The 22,352-nt window shown below is 38.6% G+C and overlaps 1 protein-coding gene across 2 annotated transcripts in view; it reads left to right on the top strand.

The window, feature by feature from the left end:
* LOC126184798 (hydroxysteroid dehydrogenase-like protein 2) overlaps positions 1 to 21,565 on the top strand; it is a 38,468-nt gene extending 16,903 nt beyond the window's left edge. For both annotated transcript variants that reach the window (XM_049927382.1, XM_049927383.1), the window contains exons 5-8: positions 7,508 to 7,705; positions 10,506 to 10,688; positions 18,443 to 18,571; positions 20,651 to 21,565. In XM_049927382.1, the coding sequence (XP_049783339.1) occupies positions 7,508 to 7,705; positions 10,506 to 10,688; positions 18,443 to 18,571; positions 20,651 to 20,763 (623 nt within the window). In that variant the 3' untranslated portion in view covers positions 20,764 to 21,565. The remainder of the gene's footprint in view (positions 1 to 7,507; positions 7,706 to 10,505; positions 10,689 to 18,442; positions 18,572 to 20,650) is intronic.
* Positions 21,566 to 22,352: the final 787 nt, after the last annotated feature.

Raw genomic sequence — 22,352 nt, 5'->3', positions numbered from 1 at the left:
AATTTTGGTGTATGTTGCAAGTATTATTTCCCACAATCATAGCTTGTTTGAATATGCTGAAAATCTTGCTTGCAATGTGAAAAAATCACAGTATAATCTTCTGGACAGGTGTTAAAAAAGAATTTAATTGCAATCAAAATGACTGAAATTTCCTTTTATATATTACATATTTATTTATATATTATATACATTTAGAAACAGGTATATAAAAAGGTGGACAAAATTTCAAAACATTTGGTGAAGAACTTTGACATTTAAGACTTTGAACAAACGACTGTGAGATTTTTGCTAACAACTTGTCCCCTTTTTATACCATATTGTACTCCAGTAGGAATATAAAATACAGGTATTGGAATGTAATATTGGTCAAAATTAAGTCAATTGACCGATTACTTCAAAGTTATGTGAACACAAACTATGCAGCCTGAATTTTTGTACATAAAGATTTACAATGGATAAATTATGGCTTACCTACAGTACATTGCAAGCGTTTTATAAGAAACTTCCTGGCAGATTAAAAACATGTGCTGGACTGGAACTCGGATCCAGGACCTTTACCTTTTGCAGGCAAGTGCTTTACAAACTGAGCTACCCAAGCACAACTAAGACCTGCCCTCACAGCTGTCCTTTCCTAGCGTATGAGAACTTGCACCTAAAGACAGTGAATGGAAATTTGCGAGTCATTATACAGCGAATACACATGATTAAAAATGAAGGTTGCTGTGTATTAAGTCCTTTAGTTATAGCTGTGTTGAAGCTGACACAGATTTTATTCACACCACTACATAACTTGTAAATAAAATTAAAAGACAAAATAATATTACACTAGTCAGAGCAATTGTTGTTTGTGCTTCCCAAACACTAAACAAGTTGCACTTCGTTTCTATTATGTTTCCTTATAATAACTTTTATCCTAAGTTATTTGTGAGAAAGTGTTCATGTGTTCATTGAAAATAACAAATAGAAGATGCAAAATATAGTGTCTGATTAACTCTCTGGAAATAGAGCCTAATGTAGACTAGCAGCTATATCTTACTTCATAAACTTACACTAATCATCATTTGTAAATATGAATAAACTGATACTAATACGTTCAGAATTTTTAAATGACACTTTTTATCATGACAGTTTCACCCAAAAAGAAATAAATTTTTCTATGCACTGGTGGTAATCAGAGCAGGTACAGTTAACGTACAAACATACCATCATTTGACCCTTGAACAGACTCCTGCATGGTACACAGTAATAGACATCCCTGGTGTAGAACAACAACTGAAAGAGTTGATAACAAATAAGTCAGCAGGTGTAGATGGAATCCCAGTTCAGTTTTTCAAAGAGTACTCTACAGCATTGGCCCCATACATAGCTTGCATTTATTGTGACTCTTGCCCAGTGCGAAGTCCCAAGCGACTGGAAAAAATACAGGTGACTCCTCTATGCAAGAAAGGCAAAAGAACGGACCTACAAATTTACAGACCAGTATCCCTAAACATTGGTTTGCTGCAGAATTCTTGAGTGCATTCAGTTCAAATATAATAAACTTTCTTGAGACAGAGAATCTTATTTCACGAATCAGCATGGTTTTAGAAAGCTTTGCTCATGCAAAACTCAGCTTGCCCTTTTCTCATGTGATAGACTGTGTAATATGGATGAGGGGCAACAGGCAGATTCCATATTTCTAGATTTCCAAAAAGTGTTTAGCAATGTGCCCCATTGCAGGCTGTTAAACAAAGTACAAGTATATGGAATAGCTCCACAGGTATGCGAGTGGCTCGAAGACTTTTTAAGCAATAGGATCCAGCATGGTGTCCTTGATGGCGAGTGTTCAACAAAGACGAGGGTATCTGCATCTGCATCTGCATTTACCTCTACATCTACATAGATACTCCGCAAGCCACTGTACGGTGCTTGATGGAGGGCACCCTGTACCTCAGCTAGTCATTTCCTCTCTTGTTCCACTCGCAAATAGAGCGAGGGAAAAGCGACTGTCTATATTCCTCCATATGAGCCCTAATTTCTCGTATCTTATTTTCATGATCCTTAAACGCAAAGTATGTTGGTGGAATCATTTGGCAGCCAGCTTCCAATGCCGGTTCTGTAAATTTTCTCAATAGAGTTTCTTGAGAAGAACATTGCCTCCCCTCCAGGGATTCCCATTTGAGTTCCTGAAGCATCTCCGTAACACTTACATGTTGTTCGAACCTTTCCGTAACAAATCTAGCAGCATGCCTCTGAATTGCTTCAGTTTCTTCCTTTAATCCAACCTCTTACAGATCCCAAACACTCAGGCAGTACTCAAGAATAGGTCACACCAGTGTCTTATATGCAGTCGTCAGGAGTGTCCCAGGAAAGTGTGATAGGACTGCTATTATTCTGTATATATATATATATATATATATATATATATATATATATATATATATATATATATATATATATATATGGTTATAATAGAAGGAAACATTCCACGAAGGAAAAATATATTTAAAAACAAAGATGATGTGACTTACCAAATGAAAGTGCTGGCAGGTCGACAGACACACAAACAAACACAAACATACACACGAAATCCAAGCTTTCGCAACCAACGGTTGCCTCGTCAGGAAAGAGGGAAGGAGAAGGAAAGACAAAAGGATATGGGTTTTAAGGGAGAGGGTAAGGAGTCATTCCAATCCCGGGAGCGGAAAGACTTACCTTAGGGGGAAAAAAGGACAGGTATACACTCGCGCACACACACACGTATCCATCCACACATACACAGACACAAGCAGACATTTTACAAATGTCTGCTTGTGTCTGTGTATGTGTGGATGGATACGTGTGTGTGTGCGCGAGTGTATACCTGTCCTTTTTTCCCCCTAAGGTAAGTCTTTCCGCTCCCGGGATTGGAATGACTCCTTACCCTCTCCCTTAAAACCCATATCCTTTTGTCTTTCCTTCTCCTTCCCTCTTTCCTGACGAGGCAACCGTTGGTTGCGAAAGCTTGGATTTCGTGTGTATGTTTGTGTTTGTTTGTGCGTCTGTCGACCTGCCAGCACTTTCATTTGGTAAGTCACATCATCTTTGTTTTTAAATATATATATATATATATATATATATATATATATATATATATGATTTGGCAGAAATTTGCGGTTGTTTGCTGATGATGCTGTGGTGTATGGTAAGGTGTCGAAGTTGAGTGGCTGTAAGATGATACAAGGTGACTTAGACAAAATTTCTAGCTGGTGCAATGAATGGCAGCTAGGTCTAAATGTTGAAAAAAATTGTAAGTTAATGTGGATGAATAGGAAAAACAAACCCATAAAATTCAGATACAGCATTAGTAGTGCCCTGCTTGACACAGTCTTGTCATTTACATATTTGTGTGTACGGCTGCAAAGCAATATGAAATGGAATGAACATTTGAGGATTGCAGTAGGGAAGGCTAATGGTTGACTTCAGTTTATTGGGAGAATTCTAGGAAAGTGTGGTTCACCTGTACAGGAGACTGCATTTAGGATGCTAGTGTGACTTATTCTTGAGTACTGCTTGAGTGTCTTGGATCTGTAACAGGTCTGATTAAAGGAAGATATTGAAGCAGTTCATGGGCAGGCTGCTAGATTTGTTACTGGTAGGTTTGAAAAACACCCAAGTGTTACAGTGGTGCTTCAGGAACTCAAATGGGAATCCCTTGAAGGAAGGCAACATTCTTTTCGAGGAACACTATTGAGAAAATTCAGAGAACTGGCATTTGAAGCGGATTGCAGAACTATTGTACTGCCTCCGATGTACTTTGTGTGTAATGACCATGAAGATAAGATACGTGAAATTAGGACTCGTACAGAGCCTTGCACAGACTAGTTTTTCCCTCGCTTTATTTGCGAATGGAACAGAAAGAAAATGGCTAGTAGTGGTACAGGATACCCACCGCCCCACACGCTGTACAATGGATTGTGGAGTATTTATGTAGATGTAGAAGTAGAGTATGAAAATCTAGTGTCGTATTCTAAAGCTACATAAATACAGCCATGAACCCTCATTTAGAATATTAATTATTGTGAAATGAAGTGGATGAATTGATGGCATGAAATGAATGGATATGAAGTGTCGTGGAATGATATCCGAACAAGCCTTTCAGGTGTGTTGAACTTGCAATATGTAGTGGCAATAGAAAATTTGTGCCTGATCAGTATTCAAACCCATATTTTCTGGTTATTATGAGCAGTTAGTTGCATTAACCATTGAACTGTCTAACCATGCCTCAAAGCCTGACTCAAACTTTCATTGTCACTGACAGTACTAATTTTCTCAGTTGTCACTTGTTAATTACAGTGCAGGTTCAGCATATCTAACAATTTGCATCAATAGCACTTCATGTCATTCTGTCTTCATTGATTTCACTCCCATGGAACCATTCACTTCATTTCGGAACATTTAATTCAGTTCGAATTAGTGATAGGGTAGTTCACAATAATCCACACAGTCCATTCCTTAGTGGGATGTAGCCATGGGATAACCTGCAGTAGTAGTAGTAGTAGTAGTAGTAGTAGTAGTGGTGGTGGTGGTGGTGGTGGTGGTGGTGGTGGTGGTGGCGGCGGCGGTATTGGGAACCATTAGTGGAACCATCAGTGGCAACAGGAGGTTGAGTCAGGCCTGGTAGTGTGGTTAGGTAGCCTAATGATTAAGACAGTTTCATGTGCAGTGCTCTCTTACCAACTGGATGCCAACATGTCAAATCTTGATTCAATACCAGATATGCTGCCAGACTGCCAAGTGCTCAAATGGCATAATTGCTCACAAAAAGCAGGAAATCCACGTTCGAGGTTCAATATCATTAAATTTCAATTGTCTCGGCATATTCATTAATTATTTTACTTACGGCTTAAAAACATTTGACATCTTGCCAGTGAAAGGCAAAGTTTTGGGTTAGTTGCCAGTCGAGAACACAATTTTAATTGGCTATGATGTTTCAAGATTCTAGTATCTTTACTTAATCATTTACATCAGGAAAAAATTCTGTTTTGCAGGTGTATTTCTTTATTATCTAACATGAATCCTCATTATTGTGAAGTCCCCCCCCCTCCTCTCCCTCCTTATTGTAAACTTCCACAATGGCAAGCAGAAACATATTTTTAACAGATACCAACAACTTGCATTTCACTAACTGTGTGCCATATATTTTCCTTATCAGTAACAAGTGATATTCCTTAACTGTACAAAATCTCAGTGGTTCTCTTCGTCCAGTGTTTTCTTGAACTATTTTCATGAAATCTGTGAATTATTACATCAGTTACTCTTCACACAAAGAAGATGAAAGTGAGTAAAAAATAAAAGAACTTCGCATGTCTGTTGATATGTCCCTAGTATTGATGCACGCCACAGAGATTTGCTGGTGGTGGCTAGGAAACAGACCGTGGTGATAACATCTATGAGTGGTGCGAGCAGTAGTTGCTTGGCGACAGGCAGTGGAAGCAGTTGCTTGTGCGACTCACAGATTTGAAATGCTGTCAATTGGGGCCTGGTGTGTGAAGTGACAAAGAGGAAGCGGCAGTGGCTGTTGTAATTGAGAAGTGCAATTTAGTTAGTGTGGCAGGACCCTGGTACAACCTGCTACGACCCAAGAACAGCAGGGATACACTAAGTTAAGTATCCTTCACTGTCCAGTTGAAAGCCATTTACAGGGTTCAGAGGTTTCCAATGGTTCTTCGTTGGTTTGTCTCCTTGGTTTTGGTTTCGTAACTGTCATAGTGTTAAGTGTCAAAAAATTTTATTCGAACAGTCAGTACAAAACTGTATCGGTTCGTGAGTAACTGCCACAGTATGTTAGCACATGTAAATATAGTTGAGCATTTTAAAGCAAGTTAAAGAATAGATGTTAAAGTGTGTTAGTGGCTGAAAATTTCATTGGAATAACCAGTATAAGGCTGTATCTGCTTTAGTGTGTTAGTGTACCTGACTGTATTTCAACTTTTGTTGCAAGTTGAAGAATAGATGACACAGTGTGTTAATGGCAAAAAAGTTCATTGGAACAGCTAGCAGGGTGTTAGCGCCTATAAATGCATTTGAATGTGTGTGTCTAGTTAGCAAATATGTGCCACTATCTGTTAGTAGTGGTTAACTCATTTGAGAAATACTGTGTAAAACTGTTACTACTTTGGTAGTAACTGCCCCAGGCTGTAACATTTGTAACTGGAGTTGAATTTTGCTCCTTGTCAAAGTATGTCATACACTGTTAATGGTCGGACAGTTTGCATGAGGTGTATATACCAGTTCGTTCTTCGAAGGCAATTGCTCTAATGAACTGCTGATTGTAAAATCATTGAAATTTCAATACATTCTTTTCAAGAAAGAGTAATTGCTGTTGTGGGCTAGTGCCTGTAAATTGCATATTGAGGGAAGTGTTAATATTTTAAAGTGTTTAATATTCAGCATATGTTGTGTAACGGAGTAATTGCTGCAGTGGGGTAGTCTCCATAGTTCTTAGCTGGTGTTAAAAAAAATAGTTTGTGGGCTAGTGCCCATAAGTTTATACATTATATGTTAATTTTAACAAAAGTAATTGCTGCAGTGGGGTAGGCCTCGTAAACTTAACTTACGGGAAAGTTTCTAAAGTAACTGTTGCTCAGTGACAAATTGTTTGTAACTTGGTTTGTTAATAAATTGTTGTTCTAAATGTCCAGTGGCTTCCACGCCAGGACCTTGTGTCCTAGCTTACCAGCCCTAAGGTACTTCCATTTCTTCACCCTGTGTGCGACAGTGGTATCAGACCTAACGAATTGCAAATTTAGAGAAAATATGAAATAGTTTCACTAAATTAAAATTCATTTTCAGGATTACAATCAATTCTCATCTGTTGCAACAAATTAACCAAAAATCAAATTTCTCATCATTTTCGAAATAAAAACTGTCGAAACAGTGGCGTAACAAATGATCGACACATTCTGCTTAATCAGTGTCTTAGATGTCAAATGTTTTCAATCTGTAAATAAAATAATTAATGAACATGCTGTGACAATTGGAAATTTGTAATACCAGACCCCAAACACAGATTTCCTGCTTTTTGCGAGCAATTAAGCTATTTGAGCAACAGTCAGTCTGGCAGCATCTCTGGTACTGAGTCAGGATTACATATGTACTTTGGTGTCCAGTTGGTAAGAAGAATGTGCATGAAACTGAAGATCTTGATTTGAACACTGTTCCAGCACATAGTATTAATTTGTAGGGAATTTCCATTGCTGACTACACTAACTTAAGTCTTATTCCGAATGCTCTGTGTTTGACTCAGTCCACTAAATCACATTTTTTTATTGTGTTGTTTGAAAATCATTCTTTATCTAAGCCATGACAACAATTGTGTGTCCGGCCTGCACGATATAGGGGTCCAGGTGTGTGTGTTGATGACTCAACATTTCTGCTACAGATTTAAGTTTCTGATTATTTGGAGACATTTTACAAGCAAACATAAGCTTAAAACTAATCATGAGTTTTAAAGTGCTTTACAAATTGCTGAATAACTTTGTTCCAGCAATTCATACTGCTGCTATTGAGATGCTAAGTGGCCCAGAATCGGGAAACTACTCACGGAAACCAGAAATTGTTGCAGATGCTGCTTATGCAATAATGACAAAAGACCCAAAAACCTTTACAGGAAACTTTATAATTGATGAAGACATTTTAAGAGAATGTGGCATTCAAGATTTTAAACAATATGCTGTTAATCCAGGTAAGTGAAACACATCAGTTTCAACAACTTAATTTTAAAATCTTTTTAATAGTGTTAAAACATTTACAGTTTTGCTAATTTTCCTTATTACATGTTATGGTATTTATGTGAAGGTGTGCATTTGTATGTTGCAAGCGTTGATTACATTCTTTTCAACAGAGATATTTATGTTAAATGTTGGACATCTGATACTAGAAACATAATAGAAAGGAAGTTACTAGTACTGTAAAAGTGTTGCACTAATATTAGAATTAAGATTTTTCTTTGACTCTTGAGACGGCGGAGGATTAGAGTTTAATATTATGTTGCCAGCAAAGTAATTGGAGAAGGAACACATGTTTGGCTTAACAAGGATGGGGAAGGAAATTAGCTGTGCCTTTTCAAAGGAATCATCATGGCATTTTCCTTACACGATTTAGATATACCATATAAAACCTAGAACTGGTTAGCTGAACAGAGATTTAAATCTCACTCTTTCAGAATAAAACTCCAATGTGCAAACCAGTGCACCACTTCATTTGGTTCCTTCACTCCCCCCCAACTCTATACTGCTACAGCGAATTCTTTCCCCTTTTCTTCTACAAATGAAGCTTGTATTCTCTGAATGTGCATTTTTACTTGGCTAGTAGCCAGTTTATGAATTGTAATGAATGGTACATCGTTATCACTTGTTAATGATATGCAGAAAGAACTATCTGTTTACTTATGTATGAGTAGAATTTCTGTGCTTTCAACATCATGGTCATGCAATTTCTATGTAGTACGTAGTGATATCTTGTTTGGCTCTTCTGAGAAGGTAACATCTGGAAATTATGAGTAGTTCCTAGCAACAGTGGCCAATGTCTTCATTTTAGCATTCCTCGCTATAGTTTGTTGAACACATCTGTGAATTCAAACTCTGACTGAACAAGCCTAAATAAAAGGATCCAAACCACCACACAAGCCTTTTATGGGTGGTGGTCTTACTGACTAAGCTACCCGGGCTTAATTCACAACATGCTTTCAAAGCTCCAACTCTGTCATTGGCTGTCTCGTATTTCTTAAATGTCACAAAGGCTTTCTGGCATCCCGTACAGCACTAGCACTCCTTGAAACAAGGATACTGCAGAGAAATATCTGTTAAAGTTTCTAAACGGAGTACAGTATGTTGCCGAGTGAAAAATTCATCCTAGAAGGCTATAGGATTTTCTCAACAATCTCCTTTCCTCAGTGGGTTTTAATCGATCACACTTTGTATGAGTGCTTCTGGGAATTTTGGAAAATAAGATTAGTTACTGGCAGAAATGAAGCTATGAAGGATATCACAAGTCGTGCATGGGTAGCTCAGTAAGAGGATTGCCTGCAAAAGTAAAGGGTCAAATTGAGTTGTGGTATGACACACAGTCTGTTAATATATCAGCGAAAGCTTCACTTGTTTACTGCTATTATAGTAGTTAATATTATCATACAATGTTTCACGGGCTGTAAAACTCATTAATATATTGGGGTATAATGGGAAGGTGTGCACGAGTGGCTCCCTGCTGGTGGTGGGCGGAGAGGAAGGTGATGTAGGCAGCCAATCTGTTGTCAAAACTCCTCTTTATAATTGTACACGAATTCATAGGAGTGTATCTGCAGTAGGCAGTGGTGGTGTCCCTTGGACCCGAGCAAGACGGTACGGACATGCCGACAGCACGAGATGTGATGATGGGGCAGTAAAAAGGCAGCCAGTAGCCAGGGCTAGGCACACATACACAGTGGGTTTACATGGGTGATGAACACGGAACTAGAGGCAGAAGATTGGCGTTGGGTGCCAGTGGTCCCCCACAGTGCGGATCTGGCTGGAACTCCCTGTGCGGCCTGAACCATGAGGTGGCAGCAGAGAGAGTGCTCTCGCTGCCCGGCCTCAGGCCGACAGTGGTCCTTAGCTCACAGCCCAGATGAGGTGGCTGGGGCTGCATCATAATTACAGCAATGACTGCTGTGGGCTGTGTGTCATCATATGGCCCAGCTGTACCGACGATGGTGGGCTGGACCTGGACATTTAAATACAACTGCCCAGGGCCGACTTTGTGGAAGAGACTATGTTTCTGTGTCCCTTGGAAATGTGGAACAGATTCCACTGACCAGAGTCTGGCTGTTGTCATGTGGCAGATGGTCAGTGTTGCAGACTTGGCCAATGGCTCCTGGAAATGGCTGGCACAGATGTGGCTATTTCTGCTGAGGTTTCAGTATAGGTAGTAGTGACCAGCTGACGGGCTGTTGCTGTGGCCTGATTATAGTTCTGCTGTTACATGCTGTTAGTTATATGCCTCTATGTTAGAATTAATACTGTAAATTACTACACTCAATTAATGCATATGTGCCCAATTTGATGGTGCTGTCCTGTATTGCCCAACAAGTTTTGACTGTGACTCAAGTATATTGACTTGCAAAAAATAGTCTTCTTTTTAATGATGGTTCACTGCATCCTGTATGTAAAAGGGGCGTGGCATATCATCAAAAAACAGCATCCATACTGTCTTGTATGGTGAACTAATGTTCAGTGGTATGGTGTGCGAACTTTTATAGGCTTTGAGCCTCTTCTGACACAGGCCTAAGTGGTTAGTGCATGGTACCTTCTGAGAATCAGTTCTGAAATAAATGGAGATGCAACAATTCTTGAATGCTTGAGAGCAGTATTTACGTTCAGTTTTATGTTGGAGATGTATATAAGTTTGGGAGAGCCAACAGAATTAATAAAAGTAGTAAAATGTGTTCCTTTCATTTGTGTTGTTTGTAACGTGTCCTCTCTTTTTTTTTTTTTTTTTTTTTTTTCCAGCAAATAACGATAATTTAATGCCGGACTTTTTCTTGGACTACAACCCAGAAGAAGGTGGACATAAATTATCTGTTTCAACACAGAAAGGCGGCCAAATAGAAAAAATTTTTAATGCAATTCGCCACAGTATGGGGCCAGAACTAGTTTCTAAAACGAATGCAGTTTTCCAATTTGAAGTGAAAGGTAAGTTGCCTTGACCTTAGATTAAACAATATAAAACTGACTCTTTTTTATGTCATAATCAAATAATTATTGTAGTGTTGTAAAACTGCATGTTCATTCTTGCCATTTTTTATTCTTGGATACACCACCTTTGTCAGGTTGTACTGTTAAAGTCATTCGTGCTCTGTCTGATGAGATAATACATGCTACTGGCATTGCCATCCACTGCTTGATGGGACCTGTTCATCGCTGACCGGTTTCATGGTGGAGCACGGCTCTCCGCACCCTCAAAGGTTGTCAGTGGTGGTCTTCTTTTCTGAGCTTTGCACTTCAAGATGGCCTTTGTAAGAATCCATCACTTCTCAAGGAACACCTCGTGACCCATTTTGCAACAGCATTAGTGTCCGCCTCCTATCCAGCCACCTTTCTCCTCCGGAAACAGAGGCTGAAGCTCCCCACTTATATTTTACCCCTTGTCAGGTGGAATCCTATATTGAACCTTTTACTGAATGGGAACTCCTTCAGGCCCTCTCTTCCATTCACCATTCGGCCCATGGCCCAGATTCCATCCATAGCCAATTGCTTCAACACTTCAGTCCTCCACAATGACAATATCCCCTCCATGTATTTAACCATATTTGGCTCAATGGAGAGAGAGTATTGTGGTTCCTGGTCTTAAGCCCAGCAAGGATCCGTTGTTCCTTGATAGGTACCAGCCAGTAGGTCTGACCAATGTCCCCTGCAAGTTACTTAAATAGATGATGGCTTGTTGGCTCAGTTGGGTCCTCGAATCTCCAGATTCCACTATCCTTATAAATTGTAGTGCAAGGTGTAACATTGTCATAAACATTCTTTACAATATTAAAATATTTATAGAAAAGCATTTTTTTCCATCAACTGTATATATTTAAATTTATTCCTGACTGATTTTGGTTATTTCAACCATCATCCACTGGAAGAAAAACTGCCCTGAGGTGACAAAAGTACTGGGAACTCCTAATATCCTGTCAGACCTCCTTTTGCCCATTGTAGTCAAGCAGCTTGATGTGACATGGACATCCCCAGTAATATTGAGCCCTGCTGCCTCTATAGCCATCCATAATTGTGAAAGTGTTGCCAGTGCAGGAGGTTGTGCACAAACTGATCTCATGATTATGTCCCATAATTGTTTGATGGGATTCATGTTGGGCGATCTGGATGGTCAGATCATTCACTTGAATTGTCCAGAATGTTCTTCAAACCAATCACGAAGAGTTGTGGCCCACTGACATGACATCGTTGTTTGGAAACATGAAGTCCACGAATGGCTGCAAATGGTCTCAAAGTAGCCGAACATAACCATTTGCAGTCAATCATCAGTTCAGTTGGAACAGAGTACCCAGTCCTTTCCGTGTAAACACAGCCCACACCGTAAGGAGCCACCATCAGCTTACACAGTGCCTTGTTGATAATTTGGGTCCATGGCTTTGTGGGGTCTGCACCACACTTGAACCGTAGCATCAGCTCTTACCAACTGAAATGGGGACTCAACTGACCAGACCACAGTTTTCCAGTCATCTAGGCTCCAGCAGATATGGTTATGAGCCCAGGAGAGGCACTGCAGATTATGTCGTGCTGTTAGCAAAGGCACTTGCATTAGTCATCTGCTGCCATAGCCCATAAACACCAAATTTTGCCACACTGTCCTAACGGATGTGTTCGTCATACGTCCCACATTGATTTCTGTCATTATTTCGTGCAGTCTTGCTTGTTTGTTAGCACTGGCGGCTCTATGTAAATGCCGCTGCTCTCGGTCATTAGAAGGCATAGGGCACTGTGTTATCTGTGGTGATAGGTAATGCCTGAAATTTGGTATTCTCGGCACACCCTTTACACTGTTGATGTTGGAATATTGAACTCCCAAACGATTTCCGAAATGGGATGCCCCTTGCATCTAGCTCCAACTACCATTCCACATTCAGAACCTGTTAATTCTCAACATGCAGCCGTGATCACATTGGAAACCTTTTTACATGGATCACCTGATACAAATGACAGCTCTGCCGATGCACTGCCATTTTTATACCAAGTGTATGTGATACTATCGCCATCTGTATATGTTCATATTGCTATCCCCACGAATTTTGTCACCTCGGTGTATAATATAATTGGTATATTAACATATCTCTATGAGCAGTATGCATTTTTGATCCAACAGATGTCATAATTTTTCTTTCAATTGGTTGTGGTTGAAATAACCGAAACCAGTCAAGAATAAATTTACATGTATACAGCTACAGCTAGTTACCTACACAAATCTTTGAATGCCACAGTATGTTAAAGCAAGGCATAGTTTCTAAAGGCCAGTTAGTATGGACTTTGATGAAATGGCTTTCTTTAAACTTTACATTAAGGCAAATTGGTAATTAAAACTCATTACTCCATTTTATAACCTTCTGAAGTCAACCTGTTTCTATGTTTGAAATCCAGTTTTTTCTATAGTTATGGTAATGTCTTTACTGAATATCTTGTACATTACTGAGAGGTGGATAGATCCATAGTTCTTTTATGTCTTGTCTGTCTCCTTTATTGTGAAGCAAAAAAATTACAACATTCTCAGTTTTTTGAAATTGTCATCTTTTTCAAATGTTCTGTGAATAATTTTGCAAGTTTCTTTTGTAATAATTTCCATCCAGCTTTATTAATTTCAATTGAACCATCATCTCTCAGCAGCATATTGCTTTATATGCCTCATCTGGCATTATTTCCAGAATGCCATTATTTTAATTATTTACTAAGTACATTCTTATTCATCTCTTGAGCTGTACAAACATTTCAAAACTCTCACTTTATCTTTAATAGCATTTCCACCTCCAAAATGTAAACAAGGGAACTTCAGTATTAGCTCTGACTTATAATGCTTTTCCCATTTTGTACTGTTAATACAGTTTGATTTGAACTCTTCGTGCATTTCTCCCTAAACACATTGGAGACTTCCACATTACCACTGAACAGAATATTGCAAGGCCAGTTTGTTGTTGATTTGTGCTACAGAGATCAAATCATATGATCCCTTCCCATATTACAAGGAAGAAAAGGTGAGGTTTGCATGGAGAGATCAAAAGTAACTGCACACCCGTATGTAACACATACTGTGGAATTGATCACTAGATGCCACAAGAGGCAGACCCGCCAGTATAGAAGGAGGCAGGAAGTATTATGTTGTCAGTAGATCAGTAGAGAAACAGTAACAGCAGAATGGCTCGGTCAGGAGAGATTAGTGACTTTGAATGTGGACTAATTGTTGAATGTCACTTGAGTAACAAATCCATCAGTGACATTTCAACCCTTGTAATGCTGTCCAAATAAACTGTCGATGTGATTGTGAAGTGGAAATGCAAAGGAACCACCATGGGTAAACTGAAACTAGGCGAACCTCATGTACTGGTGAACAGGGACCATCAAGCATTGTGGAAGTTGGTTGTAAAAAAAAAAAAGTATGGGGTTCTGTGGTCAAGAAGCTCCTCATAAGCCAAGCAATTCTGTAATCAATGTTTAAGTGATGCTGGAGGCAGGTGTAAAGAGTGATGCCTATGGGCAGTGGATAACTGGAAATTCTTTATTTGCAGTGATGAATCATGCTATACCCTGTGTGGCAATCTGATGGAAGGACCTGGGTGTGGCTGAATGTCGGAGAATGTCACCTGTCATAATGTGTACTGCCAGCTGTGAAGTACAGAGGTGGTGGTGTTACAGTGTGGGGGTGTCTTTTGTGGTTAGGATGAGATCCCCTTATTGCATTTAAGAAAATACTAAATGCAGAAAGATATGAACACATTTTGCAGTGTTGTCTGCTACGTACATCAGAAGAACAGTTTAGAGACAATGAGTGAGTAAATCAGCAAGACAATGCCACCTTGTCATAAAGCACAATTTGTGAGGCAGTGGTTTGTGGACAATAACATTCCTGAAATGGGCTGGCCTCCCAGAGTCCTGACCTGAACCTTTGAGATGATTTAGAACATAGATTTCACTACAAATTCAAGTGTCTAACATCACCACCTTATCTGGTTTTGGCTTTAGAGTAAGAATGAGCAGCCATTCCTCCACAGACTTATACACATCATTCAAAGTGTCCCCAGCAGAGTTCAAGCCATCATAAAGGCGAAGGGTGGACACACCCCATGTTAATGCCCACCAATAGGTGTCCGGATTCTTTTGACCAGATAGTGTGTGATAGCAATGTCAAGTTTTCTTGACTATACATGTTTGTAGCTCTTTCTACACACACACACACACACACACACACACACACACACACACACAAATGGGATTGCCCATCAATTACAGTCCAGACAACAGTAGTAACACATGCACACTCATAGTGTGTTGAAGAATATGAGTGAACAATCACAAAACTTTGAAGAGCTTGCAGAAAGTAAACGTACAGCTGCATTGTGTTTTGCTGCTGCAAGTAAACATGTTATAGTCATACCTAGGGAGACAGCCGCGTTGTAATTCAATTTGTACCCTTTAAAGCAAATCATTTATTTGAGATACATTTGTCAAATACCAAGGTGAGACTATTTGAAGAAATGCATGATGGACTGTCAATGTATATCTGAGGATGAGAAAAGGTAGTGGTCACATAGTGGAAGAATGTTGGGGAAACAGTTTTCTCACCAAAAGACCTATCACAAAGATCTTTGTCATGTACTTTTAGGCGGTATTTTGTATGCAGTACCTGTCAGGCACTTGAGCACATATGGCACATGGTAGCTATGTATAGTCAGCATATATTTCACATATAGATTTCATAAACTTAAATGTGAGCCTTTTTATACTACAGCAGTTAGGGACCTTGGTGTGTTTGCTCACTACATTTGTGTGGTGTTTGAAAAAGTCACCATGAAGCCACCAAAAAGCTGCTGTATGTATTATACAATTTATAGACACTTAGTTTGGATCAAGCTATCAGATTCTGACTGGCATAAATCATTGGTACAGGAATTACTGATACAGGAATTACTGATACAGGAAATCCACGGGCATTAAGTATAGCGACTCTGCTGTCAATACAATACCACAAAAAAATTTATGAGATTCATCAATGTTTGCTGATGCCAGTCACATATTCAGGAAATTTGTGCACACACACACACACACACACACACACACACACACACACACACACACACACTGAATTCTGTACTTATAATTATTCTCAGTCAGATGATGTTGGAGAGATCAAAACTAGTTGTCAATGAAGCATATTATCCTTACTGCACGTATGTGGTGGTTTCATAATGCAATTTGCAAATTCTTGTGAGATGGTACAGCATTGGATTTTATAGCTGCGACTAATATTTTCATAGTAGTATCATTGTCCTTATCATCATTATTATTTCAGATTTTAGTTTTTGGTTAAAGGAACTTCCCTTCACTACTACAAGTATTTCATGATGTCAACACCAACAAGAAAGTGCTAATCTTCTCCATATGTCAATGATAATCAAACTGGTACTATGTGCCCTTGATGTTGAGTTTTATCTCATTTAACTGACACTTCCTGCTTTGGGAATCTTGTGCAGTGTGTGTGAGATTCCATCAGAAACAATATTATAAAAATTCCTTGACCTCACTGTTATCAAGCAAGGTGGCACAGTGATAAGGCACAGGACTTGTATTCAGGAGGACATTGGTTCACATTCCCGTACAGCCATAAAGATTTAGATTTCTTCTATTTCCTGTAAGTCACTTAATGCACCTTCCTCTGAGAGAACACAGGCAGTTTCCTTTCCTTTCCTTCCCTTTCCCAATCCAAGCTCGTGCTCTGTCTCTATTAACCTCATTGTTGACAAAACATGAAATCCTAATCTTGCTTGTTCCTGTACCTCTTTGTCATTGTCTAACAGTATAAGTAGAACGTGAGGGGGGTGGGGCGGGGGGGGGGGGGGTGGGGGGAAGCATGTGCATGAGCAAGAGTTATTGACGTAGAGATAAGTAATTAGTTAATGTGGTGGATCCCACAAAACATTGAAAGCATTGGGAAAGAATTGTGATCAATGATCACTTTGCTGCTGCCCTCAACTCACAGATAGTTCATAAATCTTGCTCAGTGGCATCCCAGATTTACTCAATAGGATTGAGGATAGCTATCACCTACATTGTTTTTCTCAAGCCATTATGACACAGATCAGAAGCAATAGACGGGTTATTTGCCTTGCTGAAGGTGCACATCATATGATCAATCAGTAGTCTGTTCCTATATCATTCACCAGTCAGTCATCTACATGTATTCTCAACAAGTCACTGTACTGTGCACAGCAGAGGGTATGTCATACCAATATTAATTTTTTGTCTTGTTGGATTTATGTCGTTAGAGAGGGAAAAATGTCTGTGTGTACTTACTGTGTATGTGCTCTAATCTCTCTTGATCCTCACATGAAATACATGATGGTGATAGCAGAACTGTTGTTTAATCTGTCTCAAATAATTTACTACCCAACAGCTTTTTGCATGAACTAATTCACCTTTCTTCCAAAGATTTCCATTTGTTTGCCCCTAACACTTGTTTAATTTTCATATGGGCTAGTCAGACTTTCTACAGTTATTAGCAGTGTGTATCTGAATTTAGGCAATGTTTGATATCATGTCTACTTGATAAGGAATCTAAATGCTACAAAAATAATATAAAAATTGGACACACTTAGTGCTTCGTGTCTGATTTCCATTATGGATGCACTACATTTACCTTCAACCCAACAAATCTAAGACATCCATTCACTTTCTCTGATACTGATTTTATATGTTAATCCCATTTTATGTCACTTGTCTGTATTACCACTAAATATGTGAGAGATTATGTGTGTTTACTCCCATGTAAACATCCTCCCACGTAAGAATACCTCCATCACTTGCTTAACAGTGCCCTATTGGGAAGCAGGATAAGGTGCCTCATGTGGTTTTTAACATGCCTGTGCCATACCAGCAACATTTACCAGTGTCTACCTCCACATGTCAGCCAAATAAGCTAGCTCAATGTATGTACTCTGCTACCTGAAACTACTTCAGCTATGACTTGTATATAATATGTTGTTCAAAATTAATTTCCTAATCATGGGAATGATCAGCTTCAGCAGATCTTACACTGCTTGTACTCTGTTACGTACTCAAAACCCATACTATTAGAAAGAGATTCTGAATGTTACTCATGAAAGAGTTGCCATTTGAAAAAAGTAATTAATTTAACATGTACTATAAAATGTCACACTGAATAGGAAATTTTGGGACCACTTGCCACAGTAGAACATCCTGTCTTTGCTGTGTCGCTAATGTGACTTTTAGAATGCACCATTTTCTTTATCATGTCCCAAAACAACATAGACGGTCATTTTGTAGACTGTCCATCCTGATTTATTTCTTTTCTACATGCACGCATTTACTGATCATATGTGCATCAATGATTAACCTCAAATTCATCATATTCTGAATTGTCTGTGAACTGTATACATTATTTTTTGTCCCTGCATGATTTAAAATTTAATTGCAAAAGATCTTTTGTGATTATTGATTTTAGGTTCCTTGAGTCTAAATTACATATTGAGACTTTTCTACTCAGCATTATACAAAGTTAAAATTTGGTAATCTACACTCATATCAGCCTTTAGCTCATTAGCACAGTATGTCTTATGGCACTGTAAAGCTACAGCCATATTGCTCTCTGTAACTTTCGATTGACATTTTATGTATAAAAAAGGTAACTTCTGCAGTTTCTGTCTATTTTTTTTATATAGGTGCTGAGGAAGGTGTTTGGCATATAGACTTGAAGAATGGAAATGGGGCAGCAGGAAAAGGCAAGCCAGCTTCAAATCCTGATGCGATTTTATCAATGGATGCAGCTGATTTTTACAATATGTTTTCAGGTCAGTTATATACAAATATTTTAAAATAATTTATTTGTCAATTCTTGCTGAAGATATCTTAATTTGTATCAGAGGGCTACCAAAACTTACTTAAATTTCACAAATAGAAAGTTAAAGAATTTCACATTAAAGGAACAGTTTAAGGAAAAACATTCAACTGTTAAAGGTCTTCATTCTTATCCCATGTGATCTTTGCCAATTACATTGACATCTACATCATTTCTTAAAGGGTGACAAATCTTTGTTACTGTTACATTCATTTGTTGTCATTTTGGATATATTTGTCGGATGTCAGTGCAAATGTGTGACCAAAAAAGTAGTGTCTGAAAGCTAAGCATTAGTCTGGAAGAAACTGAAATAAAAAGAAAAAAGTGTGCAACAATTGTAAATCACAGATTACACCTGAAACTGGGCTTGTGAGATCTGCATAAGGAGTCTGCAAGACAGTTGTCTTCAGGAAATGCAGTTATCTCAGGAGGTAAAGTTTCTTCATAAGTTTCTGCACTATGTTTTCCATGCCCTGCATTTCACAGAGGAAGCTGTTCGTCGTGGAGTCAGCGACACTGAGATTGGACAGTGAACAAAAGGAGGAATGTGCCCTTCACAGATAAGTCCCACTTCTATTTGTGGAATGATTTCATTACATATTCACGTGGAGAGAAAGTAGTTTTTGGTACATAGAGAATCATTGTGGAGAGAGGCTGGTTTGGTGATGGCAGTGATAGTGAGAAAGCATAGTGCTGGATTTGTGTACTTCACTACCCAGAACCAGACAGATGGGACCTCCACTCAACGTATTTCCATGAATTAGTCTGCACACACAATTCTTGAAGCTCTTCATATTGCCAAGAATCTGGCAGCTAGGGCCTGGCCACCTCCATGGTGAGTGGTGGTGACATGCCATGGAGCTGAGGGCAAACACTGTAAATGGTTTCAAAGAACTTTTATTGAGTTTCATACATGGCATAGTGAGGCAGGCATGCCTCTCCTCATTGACTCTGGTTGGGGCTGATGAGTGGGCAGGGGCTTCTGCCTGATGCTGCTGACCTGGTGCCTTACACTGTTGACACCAGCAGCCTCTGTAGGCCATGGCCATTGATGTCAACAGCACTCTGTGTTGTGCTGCAATTGTGTCCCACTCGGGAGACGGCCCCGCAGCACACAAGTCATGTTGGAAGCTTGGGAGAGTCATATCTGACACCGCTATGAGTGAGTGGATGGTATGAGGGTGTTGTCAGCTATGTGTTATTGATCAAGTTGTGTGTATGTGTGGAGTGTCTTTTTTGCTTTGACTTCATGTAGTGTAACACAACACTTTTCTAACAAGTTCCATAACATCACATATTCACTTCCATAGGGACACTCTGCCTAGTGTGGTGACACCCCACCTCTTGCTACAAGATTACGGCTGCGTGGCACCGCTTGCCGCTGAGCTCAGCTGTCACCTCTGCGCAATCCCCTGGCATGTTCAATATTGTGATCTACATGTCACTATACTGGCAGCTACCTACTCATGGCTGTTAATTCAGTGCTCCGTGGTAGCTTCTTTGCTGCTTCTCATTACTTTTGTTAAATATTTAAAATTTTTTGTCTAACGACTGGGTAGCGGCCCCACACTTAAAGGACAGTCGCACGTCAAACAAATCCTGCCCTTTTTGGTGAAGAGAACATGATGTCATTGATCCAGGTTCCATTCCAGGTATTCCCTTGTGCACCTTCTGTGCAACTCTGCACCAGGTGGAGCTGTTTCAATGTTTTTCAAGTAATTTTCATCCATGATTACAAAATGAAACGGGGGGAGTTTAAGTTCCTGTGTATCGTCTGTCTTAGATCAGTGAAGAGCAGTGAACACAAGAAAGCATTTTAACTTATTTTTCACACTATCATTGGTTTTAAATTGTTTGAAATTAATTAGTGTTAGAAAAAGAATGAGTGGAAGTTTTTTCAACTGTCGATGATCATATTTATTAGAATATGTTTCTCATCTTTGTGTAATTACACTGTTTTCCATGTGGAGATAAAAAAAGTCATGTCGTGGTATTCCAGAAAGAGTTTAACATGAATAAAATGTTGTTTCAGGAAAATTAAAGCCAGCAGCTGCATTCATGTCTGGGAAATTGAAGATCACAGGAAATATGCAGAAAGCTCTTAAATTGGAAAAATTAATGGGGCAGCTAAAATCAAAGCTGTAATGCTCATTTCAGAATTGCACACAGAAACCATGACGTTGATGGCTATGTGAAAATATTTTCTACTTTTTTATGCTCATCTGTAAAGTGAATATATTTTTTATAAGATGTTTACTGCAAAATGTTTTGTGCTTCTCATTGTGTGATCATTGCATTTTATTTTTATAAAAGTAGATACTTGTGCCAGTTTAGTGGAATGGATCCAGCATTTTCTGGTGAGGATGGCCTGCGTGTTGAAGTGTGTTTGCTGTTAATTTCTGTAAAACAAACAGTGGTTTAAGTAAAATTTTCCATTATTGGGAATGCTAGGAGTCATATAAGAAGTGTGCAGCAGTTTTCTTTGTTGATGAGAGAAAATGGCATTATAAATAATTTCAGAGTATTTAAATGAAAATTTGAGTCAACACAACCGCAATGAAAATGCAAGGTTATGCTCATGTACATCACCAATCGTGCAATGTTTTTCTATGCTGTAGCACTCATACTAACTTGAAGTAAAATTCAGTACTTCATGTATTTGCCACTGAAAGTGGACTGACGTCACATGACAGAAAAATAAGTGATATTTGTCTAGGTTTCGTGCCAGTTTCGTTAAAATTGGAAGGTTAGAAGCTGATTGTCATTGCCACATTTATTTGTGTACATGGTTACGCAATTTGTTGGATTCTTGCCAGAGTGGATGTTTTAAAGTTTATGATTTACACATCATGCAAATCATAAGTTCAGTATCGGTTCATTATTTTTCTGGTGTAACTGTTAATATTTGTACATGTTGCAGTATTGTATTATATAATATATTTTTACAGCTTGGTCTCTTTCATTTTACAGTAAAACCATCCCCCCAAATCATTTGCAGAACAATGATCATAGTATTTATAATAACTGTTTACAACTCAAGACACTTAAGTTCATTACATGTTAATACAAAAAGTTTCCAGTTAACACTCCTAAAATATAAAGTTAAGAACTATTGAGCAACTTTAACTCCGATCTTTATTCATCTGTGAGGATACACACAGTGCAGTTTCATGCCTCAACTAGAAGTCAAGTCAATACCATTTTGTAACAATTTTTGAAACCCCCAAAAATAAATAAAATATTAGAGTCTTCAAAAAAATCTCAGATCACTACAGGTATCAGACGTGCTTCAGAACAAAAAAGGCAAATCTAGAAAATATTTGGAACAGGTGAAAATACTCATGTGTTTTATTATTATTATAAACAGTATTATAACATTTCAGGAAAAGTTGTGAAAAAATCATGTTTATACATCATCAGAAACTGACAAAGTAGATAACAAAATCAAATGAATGTGGACTGTTGCTGAGAGAGAGGGAATGAAAGAAGCTACTTTTTCTGATAAAAGAGAATGGGGACAACACAAAAGACAGTTCATATGCATCATATATTTTTAATTGCTATTGTTTTAACATATTATTAGAAAATTGATTTAAGAAATTTGGAAGAGAATGCAAAACATTACACCACAAGCAGTTTTGCGACTAGGGTCAGCACAGCTGTTCAAAGTGTCGTCATCATCAGCAAGATGATGCATTATCTGAAGGTGTCCTACTACTAGAGGCATATTTTTA

This window comes from Schistocerca cancellata, chromosome 4 (assembly GCF_023864275.1).
Source record: "Schistocerca cancellata isolate TAMUIC-IGC-003103 chromosome 4, iqSchCanc2.1, whole genome shotgun sequence".
NCBI lineage: Eukaryota > Metazoa > Arthropoda > Insecta > Orthoptera > Acrididae > Schistocerca > Schistocerca cancellata.
The sequence above is the reverse complement of the archived record's forward strand: the minus strand, read 5'-3'. Positions and strand labels throughout refer to the sequence as shown.